The sequence below is a fragment of the Bombina bombina genome, chromosome 3 (genome assembly GCF_027579735.1).
Source record: "Bombina bombina isolate aBomBom1 chromosome 3, aBomBom1.pri, whole genome shotgun sequence".
NCBI lineage: Eukaryota > Metazoa > Chordata > Amphibia > Anura > Bombinatoridae > Bombina > Bombina bombina.
Genome location: NC_069501.1, coordinates 649422302 through 649435497, shown reverse-complemented (window position 1 = coordinate 649435497; position 13196 = coordinate 649422302). Strand labels below are relative to the sequence as shown.

General features: G+C 40.4%; 1 protein-coding gene across 1 annotated transcript in view; it reads right to left on the bottom strand.

The window, feature by feature from the left end:
* The window catches only part of LOC128652466 (multidrug and toxin extrusion protein 2), a 450289-nt gene that overhangs the window by 381075 nt on the left and 56018 nt on the right, over positions 1-13196 (bottom strand). The window contains exons 6-7 of the mRNA XM_053705404.1: positions 6232-6276; positions 5984-6081 (exon numbers count right to left, since the gene is read on the bottom strand). Coding sequence (XP_053561379.1) covers positions 5984-6081; positions 6232-6276 — 143 coding nt within the window. The remainder of the gene's footprint in view (positions 1-5983; positions 6082-6231; positions 6277-13196) is intronic.

Genomic DNA, 13196 nt, shown 5'->3' with positions numbered 1-13196 from the left:
AAAACATAATTTATGTAAGAACTTACCTGATAAATTCATTTCTTTCATATTAGCAAGAGTCCATGAGCTAGTGACGTATGGGATATACACTCCTACCAGGAGGGGCAAAGTTTCCCAAACCTCAAAATGCCTATAAATACACCCCTCACCACACCCACAATTCAGTTTAACGAATAGCCAAGAAGTGGGGTGATAAAAAAGTGCGAAAGCATATAAAATAAGGAATTGGAATAATTGTGCTTTATACAAAAAAATCATAACCACCATAAAAAGGGTGGGCCTCATGGACTCTTGCTAATATGAAAGAAATGAATTTATCAGGTAAGTTCTTACATAAATTATGTTTTCTTTCATGTAATTAGCAAGAGTCCATGAGCTAGTGACGTATGGGATAATGACTACCCAAGATGTGGATCTTTCCACACAAGAGTCACTAGAGAGGGAGGGATAAAATAAAGACAGCCAATTCCTGCTGAAAATAATCCACACCCAAAATAAAGTTTAACGAAAAAACATAAGCAGAAGATTCAAACTGAAACCGCTGCCTGAAGTACTTTTCTACCAAAAACTGCTTCAGAAGAAGAAAATACATCAAAATGGTAGAATTTAGTAAAAGTATGCAAAGAGGACCAAGTTGCTGCTTTGCAGATCTGGTCAACCGAAGCTTCATTCCTAAACGCCCAGGAAGTAGAAACTGACCTAGTAGAATGAGCTGTAATTCTCTGAGGCGAAGTTTTACCCGACTCAACATAGGCAAGATGAATTAAAGATTTCAACCAAGATGCCAAAGAAATGGCAGAAGCTTTCTGGCCTTTTCTAGAACTGGAAAAGATAACAAATAGACTAGAAGTCTTACAAAAAGATTTCGTAGCTTCAACATAATATTTCAAAGCTCTAACAACATCCAAAGAATGCAACGATTTCTCCTTAGAATTCTTAGGATTAGGACATAATGAAGGAACTACAATTTCTCTACTAATGTTGTTGGAATTCACAACTTTAGGTAAAAATTCAAAAGAAGTTCGCAACACCGCCTTATCCTGATGAAAAATCAGAAAAGGAGACTCACAAGAAAGAGCAGATAATTCAGAAACTCTTCTGGCAGAAGAGATGGCCAAAAGGAACAAAACTTTCCAAGAAAGTAATTTAATGTCCAATGAATGCATAGGTTCAAACGGAGGAGCTTGAAGAGCTCCCAGAACCAAATTCAAACTCCAAGGAGGAGAAATTGACTTAATGACAGGTTTTATACGAACCAAAGCTTGTACAAAACAATGAATATCAGGAAGAATAGCAATCTTTCTGTGAAAAAGAACAGAAAGAGCAGAGATTTGTCCTTTCAAAGAACTTGCGGACAAACCCTTATCTAAACCATCCTGAAGAAACTGTAAAATTCTCGGTATTCTAAAAGAATGCCAGGAAAAATTATGGGAAAGACACCAAGAAATATAAGTCTTCCAGACTCTATAATATATCTCTCGAGATACAGATTTACGAGCCTGTAACATAGTATTAATCACAGAGTCAGAGAAACCTCTTTGACCAAGAATCAAGCGTTCAATCTCCATACCTTTAAATTTAAGGATTTCAGATCCTGATGGAAAAAAGGACCTTGTGACAGAAGGTCTGGTCTTAACGGAAGAGTCCACGGTCGGCAAGAGGCCATCCGGACAAGATCCGCATACCAAAACCTGTGAGGCCATGCCGGAGCTACCAGCAGAACAAACGAGCATTCCTTCAGAATCTTGGAGATTACTCTTGGAAGAAGAACTAGAGGCGGAAAGATATAGGCAGGATGATACTTCCAAGGAAGTGATAATGCATCCACTGCCTCTGCCTGAGGATCCCGGGATCTGGACAGATACCTGGGAAGTTTCTTGTTTAGATGGGACGCCATCAGATCTATTTCTGGAAGTTCCCACATTTGAACAATCTGAAGAAATACCTCTGGGTGAAGAGACCATTCGCCCGGATGCAACGTTTGGCGACTGAGATAATCCGCTTCCCAATTGTCTACACCTGGGATATGAACCGCAGAGATTAGACAGGAGCTGGATTCCGCCCAAACCAAAATTCGAGATACTTCTTTCATAGCCAGAGGACTGTGAGTCCCTCCTTGATGATTGATGTATGCCACAGTTGTGACATTGTCTGTCTGAAAACAAATGAACGATTCTCTCTTCAGAAGAGGCCAAAACTGAAGAGCTCTGAAAATTGCACGGAGTTCCAAAATATTGATCGGTAATCTCACCTCCTGAGATTCCCAAACTCCTTGTGCCGTCAGAGATCCCCACACAGCTCCCCAACCTGTGAGACTTGCATCTGTTGAAATTACAGTCCAGGTCGGAAGCACAAAAGAAGCCCCCTGAATTAAACGATGGTGATCTGTCCACCATGTTAGAGAGTGTTGAACAATCGGTTTTAAAGATATTAATTGAGATATCTTCGTGTAATCCTTGCACCATTGCTTCAGCATACAGAGCTGAAGAGGTCGCATGTGAAAACGAGCAAAGGGGATCGCGTCCGATGCAGCAGTCATAAGACCTAGAATTTCCATGCATAAGGCTACCGAAGGGAATGATTGTGACTGAAGGTTTCGACAAGCTGCAATCAACTTTAGACGTCTCTTGTCTGTTAAAGACAGAGTCATGGACACTGAATCCATCTGGAAACCCAGAAAGGTTACCCTTGTCTGAGGAATCAAAGAACTTTTTGGTAAATTGATCCTCCAACCATGATCTTGAAGAAACAACACAAGTCGATTCGTATGAGATTCTGCTAAATGTAAAGAATGAGCAAGTACCAAGATATCGTCCAAATAAGGAAATACCACAATACCCTGTTCTCTGATTACAGACAGCAGGGCACTGAGAACCTTTGTAAAAATTCTTGGAGCTGTAGCTAGGCCAAAGGGCAGAGCCACAAACTGGTAATGCTTGTCCAGAAACGAGAATCTCAGGAACTGATAATGATCTGGATGAATCGGAATATGCAGATATGCATCCTGTAAATCTATTGTGGACATATAATTCCCTTGCTGAACAAAAGGTAAGATAGTCCTTACAGTTACCATCTTGAACGTTGGTATCCTTACATAACGATTCAATATTTTTAGATCCAGAACTGGTCTGAAAGAATTCTCCTTCTTTGGTACAATGAAGAGATTTGAATAAAACCCCATCCCCTGTTCCGGAACTGGAACTGGCATAATTACTCCAGTCAACTCTAGATCTGAAACACATTTCAGAAATGCTTGAGCTTTTACTGGATTTACTGGGACACGGGAAAGAAAAAATCTCTTTGCAGGAGGTCTCAACTTGAAACCAATTCTGTACCCTTCTGAAACAATGCTCTGAATCCAAAGATTGTGAACAGAATTGATCCAAATTTCCTTGAAAAAACGTAACCTGCCCCCTACCAGCTGAGCTGGAATGAGGGCCGCACCTTCATGTGGACTTAGAAGCAGGCTTTGCCTTTCTAGCTGGCTTGGATTTATTCCAGACTGGAGATGGTCTCCAAACTGAAACTGCTCCTGAGGATGAAGGATCAGGCTTTTGTTCTTTGTTGAAACGAAAGGAACGAAAACGATTATTAGCCCTGTTTTTACCTTTAGATTTTTTATCCTGTGGTAAAAAAGTTCCTTTCCCACCAGTAACAGTTGAAATAATGGAATCCAACTGAGAACCAAATAATTTGTTACCCTGAAAGAAATGGAAAGTAAAGTTGATTTAGAAGCCATATCAGCATTTCCAAGTTTTAAGCCATAAAGCTCTTCTAGCTAAAATAGCTAGAGACATAAACCTGACATCAACTCTGATAATATCAAAAATGGCATCACAGATAAAATTATTAGCATGCTGAAGAAGAATAATAATATCATGAGAATCACGATGTGTTACTTGTTGCGCTAAAGTTTCCAACCAAAAAGTTGAAGCTGCAGCAACATCAGCCAAAGATATAGCAGGTCTAAGAAGATTACCTGAACACAGATAAGCTTTTCTTAGAAAGGATTCAATTTTCCTATCTAGAGGATCCTTAAACGAAGTACCATCTGACGTAGGAATAGTAGTACGTTTAGCAAGGGTAGAAATAGCCCCATCAACTTTAGGGATCTTGTCCCAAAATTCTAATCTGTCAGACGGCACAGGATATAATTGCTTAAAACGTTTAGAAGGAGTAAATGAATTACCCAAATTATCCCATTCTTTGGAAATTACTGCAGAAATAGCATTAGGAACAGGAAAAACTTCTGGAATAACCACAGGAGCTTTAAATACCTTATCTAAACGTTTAGAATTAGTATCAAGAGGACCAGAATCCTCTATTTCTAAAGCAATTAGTACTTCTTTAAGTAAAGAACGAATAAATTCCATTTTAAATAAATATGAAGATTTATCAGCATCAACCTCTGAGACAGAATCCTCTGAACCAGAGGAATCATCAGAATCAGAATGATGATGTTCATTTAAAAATTCATCTGTAGGGAGAGAAGTTTTAAAAGATTTTTTATGTTTACTAGAAGGAGAAATAACAGACATAGCCTTCTTTATGGATTCAGAAACAAAATCTCTTATATTATCAGGAACATTCTGCACCTTAGATGTTGAAGGAACTGCAACAGGCAATGGTACTTTACTAAAGGAAATATTATCTGCTTTAACAAGTTTGTCATGACAATCAATACAAACAACAGCTGGAGGAATAGCTACCAAAAGTTTACAGCAGATACACTTAGCTTTGGTAGATTCAGCACTTGACAGCGATTTTCCTGTAGTATCTTCTGACTCAGATGCAACGTGAGACATCTTGCAATATGTAAGAGAAAAAACAACATATATATAAAGCAAAATTGATCAAATTCCTTAAATGACAGTTTCAGGAATGGGAAAAAATGCCAAGAACAAGCTTCTAGCAACCAGAAGCAATAAAAAATGAGACTTAAATAATGTGGAGACAAAAGCGACGCCCATATTTTTTCGCGCCAAATAAGACGCCCACATTATTTGGCGCCTAAATGCTTTTTGGCGCGAAAAATGACGCCACATCCGGAACGCCGACATTTTTGGCGCAAAATAACGTCAAAAAAATGACGCAACTTCCGGCGACACGTATGACGCCGGAAACGGAAATAGAATTTTTGCGCCAAAAAAGTCCGCGCCAAGAATGACGCAATAAAATAAAGCATTTTCAGCCCCCGCGAGCCTAACAGCCCACAGGGAAAAAGTCAAATTTTAAGGTAAGAAAAATGTTAAATTAAAATGCATTATCCCAAATATGAAACTGACTGTCTGAAAATAAGGAAAGTTGAACATTCTGAGTCAAGGCAAATAAATGTTTGAATACATATATTTAGAACTTTATAAACAAAGTGCCCAACCATAGCTTGGAGTGTCACAGAAAATAAGACTTACTTACCCCAGGACACTCATCTACATATAGCAGATAGCCAAACCAGTACTGAAACGAGAATCAGCAGAGGTAATGGTATATATAAGAGTATATCGTCGATCTGAAAAGGGAGGTAAGAGATGAATCTCTACGACCGATAACAGAGAACCTATGAAATAGATCCCGTAGAAGGAGATCACTGCATTCAAATAGGCAATACTCTCCTCACATCCCTCTGACATTCACTGCACGCTGAGAGGAAAACCGGGCTCCAACTTGCTGCGGAGCGCATATCAACGTAGAATCTAGCACAAACTTACTTCACCACCTCCATCGGAGGCAAAGTTTGTAAAACTGAATTGTGGGTGTGGTGAGGGGTGTATTTATAGGCATTTTGAGGTTTGGGAAACTTTGCCCCTCCTGGTAGGAATGTATATCCCATACGTCACTAGCTCATGGACTCTTGCTAATTACATGAAAGAAATACTAACTTCTTGACATGTCCTACTCAGGCTATTTTATAGAGTATAAATAATACAGTCTCCCATGCCAAATTATAGATCTTGTAATGATTAAAAGATGTAAAAATACTTACTCTACTCCCAACTTCAGGCCATACAGTAAGAATGCATTAACAGCAGCATTAATAATATTTACAGCTGCCCCAGTAAAAACCTGGGGCCAAATTATACCCTAAAATACAAAATAAAGGTAGTTAAATCAAGTTATTCTATATTTAAAATGAAAAAAGTAAATAAATTCTCAGTACTAAAATGCTTTATACTCTTGTTGTTTTCATAGTTATTTCATCTCATTGCAAATCACATTTTGCAGGAAGTTTACCTGATTTTGTAAATATCTTATCTGCAGCTGGTAAAGGAATACTGCCTGGATAAAAAAAAAACACACACACACACTTTTAGTTTTCCAACATGTACAAAACTACACTAGCTAATAGCACTGATTGACAAGTTTCAAGTTGTTTATCCTTATTTTTAAACTTGCCTGTTCTTGTACTTCTGACATCAGCTTTCAGTTTGGTGGTAATTTCCATTCTGCATACAAAGCTGAGGGGGAGGGTGGTGGTAAGAGCGCACACCAGCAGCTAAGATTTATAACCCAACCCTTTCTCAGCAAACTTAAACCCCAAATTTCTCTTTCATGATTTAGATACAGGAAAATTTAACCATCATTCTAATTACTTCATTCTTCTGGTATCCTTAGATGAAAAGCATACCTAGATAGGCTCAGGATCAGCAATGTATTACTGGGGGCTAGCTGCTGATTGGTGGCTGCACACAGGGCCGCCACTAGAAATTTTGGGGCCCCTGACTTAACCATTGATCAGGCCCCCCCCCCCCCTTTGACGTGCAATTTTTGACCAAGTGACTAAAACGTATATATGCACTTTATTCTTAAGTGTCTATTTAAACTTGGAAATGTTGTAAAGGTAGTAACATACAAGCACACAGACACACTCATACACTGAAACACACACACTCACACATAAGGATTCACATATAGACACTCTAGCAGACATGCAAAGAAACACACTTAGGCACAGACACCCAAATAGACACTAAGCACTTGTTTACATTGACCTGACAAGTAATGAGGTAGACTTCAGCTTTGTAAAAAAAGGAGATTTAGAAAACAAAATATGGAGTTCTTATTATCTTTTTGTAAAGGAAGATGCCAACAGCATGCAGTGGCTGAAAGGAAGGGCCCTGAACTGCCTAAACAATAATTTAAAGGTTATATGGAGGATTAGGTGACTTCCGGAAAGGTCTCATTCGTCTCAAAGTCTGTAGAAAGATGTGAATAATCAGTAGTAAGGTCAAAATGTCCTAAAAAGGAACAGACAATGGACACACACACACAGACAAACTCAAACTTACACATACACCCAAGGAAACACAGACAGAGACAGCCTCAGAAAACACACAAAGACACACACAGAGACACTCACAGAAAACACACAAAGACATACACACCCTCCCAGAGACACCCACAGAAAACACAGACATACATACATACACACACACCCCCTCACAGAGACTTCCATAGAAAACACAGACATACACACCCACCCTCACAGAGGCATCCAGGGAAAAAACACAAAGACAAAACATACACACACCCTCACAGAGACACCCATAGAAAAAGCTCAAAGACATATGCACACACCCTCACAGACATCCACAGAAAATTCACAAAGACATACACACCCACCCTCACAGAGAGACCCACAGAAAAAAACACATACACACTCATAGAGACACAAACCAAAGCACAAAGACATAAACACAGACACCCACAGAAACACTCACAGGAGGAAACATTTATGCACCTTGCATCCCCTAAATCAACAGTGTGTGACATGCATTATATATATATATATATATATATATATATAAATGCATATCTGCCAAAAGGGCACCTACCATTTGTGTATTGAAGAGGAAACATTTCTGCATTGTTTTAAATATAGAATTTCTACAGCATTGTCAAATAATCATAAATACACTGCTGCTAAAAAATGTGTTTTTATGGACCCCTGGCCCCACCATACAACTACTACCACACTTAAGTTACAATCCGAAATTGCACAAAGAAATAAAAAACATTTGCTAGGTAAGTCCTACCTCCCCTGCAAATGAAAGTGATCTGCCGTCTGACTCAGGCTCACACTGTACAAACAAAGTGCCAAGTCTGTCTCACACTGTGCATAGTGGTTTAGTGCACACTCAGAAATCCTCTCAAATGCTAATACTTTACTCCTTGTAATAACATTTCCAATGCTCAATTAGCACTCTGCTGTAGTACCCACTGGTGGCTGCCCCTGACAGGAGTCACCCCTGTCACCCCCTGATGGCGGCCCTGGCTGCACACAAATGCCTCGTCATTGGTTCGCCAGATTTGTTCAGCTAACTCCCAGTAGTGCATAGCTGCTGCTTCCACAACAGTATCCAAGAGAATGAAGGAAATCTGATAATAAAGTAAATTGGAAAGTTGTTTAAAATCACATGCTCTATCTAAATCATGGAACAAAGGTTTTGGTTTCTGTCCCTTTAAAGGATCATGAAAGTCAAAATTAAAAAAAACTTTCATGGGTCAGATAGAGTATGCAATTTTATGAGACTATTCAATATACTTCTGTTATTACATTTACTTTATTCATGTTATTCTTTGTTGAAAAGCATACCTAGGTAGTTTTAAGAGCAGCAACACACTGCTATGAGCCAACTGGTGATTGATGGATGCATATGCCTCTTGCCATTGACCAAATATGTTCAGTTAGGTCCCAATAGTGCATTGCTGTGCTGAAGCTGACTTTAGCTATGTGCAGACAGTGAGAGTGTAAGGGGTAGATTTATCAATGTGTGGGCAGACATCGATAAATGCCAACAGCATACGCTGTCGGCATTTAACATTGCACAAGCATTTCTAGTGAAATGCTTGTGCAATGCCGCCCCCTGCACATTTGCGGCTTATCGGCCGCTAGCAGGGGGTGTCAATCAACCCAATCATATCTGATCGGACTGATTGCCGTCTCCCACCTCAGAGGTGGCGGACGAGTTAAGGAGCAGCGGTCTTATGACCGCTGCTTCTTAACTTACATTTCCGGCGAGCCTGAAAGTACGGGGGTAGATAGCAGCATGCGCTGCTTGGTAAATCTACCCCTAAGTCTCAGCTGTTAGTGCCCCCTGTTTTATCACCTCAAGAACCGGTACAAAAAGTTGAAGTAAAGAAAGCAGTGCTACCGGAGAAAGAGGGGTCAGAAAGAGCAGCACATACTATCCTTTTCTGATTCTGCCTACACTCACAAATAGAGCGGCTCTTACATCTGACTAGGGACTGTAGCAAGGGATGATGATAGTTACCTCTGCAACCATCTTCTGCTTTATACTCTACTAGGTGGCATGGCCCCAACCATGGTATACCAGTAAAACTTAAAGTGAAAGTCAATCCTAGCATTTTACAAAAGCTAGGATTGACTATTGAAACAAATAAAGGGGACTTTCATTCATAAAGTAAAAGATACTTCAAGTAGAAAGCTCCTTTATTTGTTTCAATCGATTGCCGTTCTTAGCTGCTACAGCAGCACACGGCTAAATGATTTTTTTGCTAAGAGGTGACGTTTTAGCCTCTTAGTCAATAGATGTGTGGTCAATACGGCTCCCATGGGCACCAGGCCGGATTTACCACCTCTTACAAAAAAAATTGTTTAGCCGTGGGCTGCCATAGTAGCTAAGAACGGAGATCGATTGAAACAAAAAAAATAACTTTAGTTTTTGGGGTTTTTTTGCGTTTTCAAAGAGATTTATTGATGTAAAAATAAGTCAACACAGAGAGACACTTGCAGAGTGTCACAACATAACCTTCATATAGGCTGGAGGTATCATAGTAAAGTAACCATAAGATACATGTAAACATTAAGTGTGGGGGGGGAGAAGGGAGAAGGGCGAAGAAGGGAGGAAAGAGGGAAAAGGGGATGGAGGTAAGGGGAGGGGAGACAGGCCCTGGACTATGGTCCAACAGTAGTAAAGTAAAATGGGGAAAGAACTAAATGTGTTACATAGAGGCGGAGGGTTGCCAGCTGGGCCGGAATAGAGTCACCCAGTCTTCTCATATGAGTTCATATAGATCAATTTTGTTAAAAGTGAAGAAGATGCACCTTTCCATTGAATTAATGTAGGCCATGATATCTAATATGAAACTCAAGCTCGGGGGCTTGTCTTTTTTCCAGCTTCTAGCTATGGCTAACTTAGTGGCAGTAAATAAATAAATAAATGCATTAGAAGCTCTGGTGCTTTGGGAGAGGATGAGGCCAATATGAATCAGGGCTGTTTCGGGGGACCTTATAAAGTGAATGCCTAGCCTAGTCAGAGTGGTAAATACCCTATTCCACAGGGCCCTAACTTTGGGGCATCCCCACTATATATGGAGGGAATCACCAGGCATACCGCAGGCTCTCCAACATAGAGGAGAAGCGATTAGGCTAAGCTTAAAAAGAGTCTTATGGGGACAAAATACCAATGTGTAAGCAATTTGTAAAAAGTTTCGAATAAGGTCGTACAGTGAATGGCTTTGGAGGTAAGGTCAAAGGCATTAGTCCAAATATGTGGAGAGAATGTGGTATGCAATATGTCCTCCCATTTTAGGAGATTGGTAGCCTTATCAATGGGGAGCCCCTTCCATGATCAAGTAATGTTGAGACATAGGCCTATGTAATCTTCTACCTCCTTGCCACCTGGCTTCCCAGGGGGTCAAGGGACGGGGAAAATCCCCAGGCTCCAAAGATACTCCTGAATCTGGTAAATTCAAACTGTAAACTGGGAGGGGCAACCCGAGAGCCCGCAAGTTGGGCTAGTGACAGGTATTGATTCTGGGAGTTGAGGCACACTAAGGCCTAGATTTGGAGTTCGGCGGTAGCCGTCAAAACCAGCGTTAGAGGCTCCTAACGCTGGTTTTGGCCGCCCGCTGGTATTTGGAGTCAGTGATTAAAGGGTCTAACGCTCACTTTTCAGCCACGACTTTTCCATACCGCAGATCCCCCTACGCCATTTGCGTATCCTATCTTTTCAATGGGATCTTTCTAACGCCGGTATTTAGAGTCGTTTCTGAAGTGAGCGTTAGAGCTCTAACGACAAAATTCCAGCCGCCTGAAAATAGCAGGAGTTAAGAGCTTTCTGGCTAACGCCGGTTCATAAAGCTCTTAACTACTGTACCCTAAAGTACACTAACACCCATAAACTACCTATGTACCCCTAAACCGAGCTCCCCCCACATCGCCGCCACTCGATTAAAATTTTTAACCCCTAATCTGCCGACCGCCACCTACGTTATACTTATGTACCCCTAATCTGCTGCCCCTAACCCCGCCGACCCCTGTATTACATTTATTAACCCCTAACCTGCCCCCCACAACGTCGCCGCCAGCTACTTAAAATAATTAACCCCTAATCTTCCGACCGCAAAGCGCCGCCACCTACGTTATCCCTATGTACCTCTAATCTGCTACCCCTAACACTGCCGACCCCTATATTATATTTATTAACCCCTAATCTGCCCCCCTCAACGTCGCCGACACCTGCCTACACTTATTAACCCCTAATCTGCCGACCGGACCGCACCGCTATTATAATAAAGTTATTAACCCCTAACCCGCCTCACTAACCCTATAATAAATAGTATTAACCCCCTAATCTGCCCTCCCTAACACCGCCGACCCCTATATTATATTTATTAACCCCTAATCTGCCCCCCTCAACGTCGCCGACACCTGTCTACACTTATTAACCCCTAATCTGCCGAGCGGACCTGAGCGCTACTATAATAAAGTTATTAACCCCTAACCCGCCTCACTAACCCTATAATAAATAGTATTAACCCCCTAATCTGCCCTCCCTAACATCGCCGACACCTAACTTCAATTATTAACCCCTAATCTGACGACCGGAGCTCACCGCTATTCTAATAAATGTATTAACCCCTAAAGCTAAGTCTAACCCTAACACTAACACCCCCCTAACTTAAATATAATTTACATCTAACAAAATAAATTAACTCTTATTAAATAAATTATTCCTATTTAAAGATAAATACTTACCTGTAAAATAAATCCTAATATAGCTACAATATAAATTATAATTATATTATAGCTATTTTAGGATTAATATTTATTTTACAGGCAACTTGGTATTTATTTTAACTAGGTACAATAGCTATTAAATAGTTACCTAGTTAAAATAATAACAAATTTACCTGTAAAATAAATCCTAACCTAAGATATAATTAAACCTAACACTACCCTATCAATAAAATAATTAAATAAACTACCTACAATTAACCTAACACTACACTATCAATAAATTAATTAAACACAATTCCTACAAATAAATACAATTACATAAACTAGCTAAAGTACAAAAAATAAAAAAGAACTAAGTTACAAAAAATAAAAAAATATTTACAAACATAAGAAAAATATTACAACAATTTTAAACTAATTACACCTACTCTAAGCCCCCTAATAAAATAACAAAGCCCCCCAAAATAAAAAATTCCCTACCCTATTCTAAATTAAAAAAGTTACAAGCTCTTTTACCTTACCAGCCCTGAACAGGGCCCTTTGCGGGGCATGCCCCAAGAATTTCAGCTCTTTTGCCTGTAAAAGAATAAATACAATACCCCCCCCCCAACATTACAACCCACCACCCACATACCCCTAATCTAACCCAAACCCCCCTTAAATAAACCTAACACTAAGCCCCTGAAGATCTTCCTACCTTGTCTTCACCATACCAGGTTCACCGATCCGTCCTGGCTCCACATCTTCATCCAACCCAAGCGGGGGTTGGCGATCCATCATCCGGTGCTGAAGAGGTCCAGAAGAGGCTCCAAAGTCTTCCTCCTATCCGGCAAGAAGAGGACATCCGGACCGGCAAACATCTTCTCCAAGCGGCATCTTCGATCTTCTTCCATCCGGTGCGGAGCGGGTCCATCTTGAAGCAGGCGACGCGGATCCATCCTCTTTTTCCGTTGTCTCCCGACTAATGACGGTTCCTTTAAGGGACGTCATCCAAGATGGCGTCCCTCGAATTCCGATTGGCTGATAGGATTCTATCAGCCAATCGGAATTAAGGTAGGAATTTTCTGATTGGCTGATGGAATCAGCCAATCAGAATCAAGTTCAATCCGATTGGCTGATCCAATCAGCCAATCAGATTGAGCTCGCATTCTATTGGCTGATCGGAACAGCCAATAGAATGCGAGCTCAATCTGATTGGCTGATTGGATCAGCC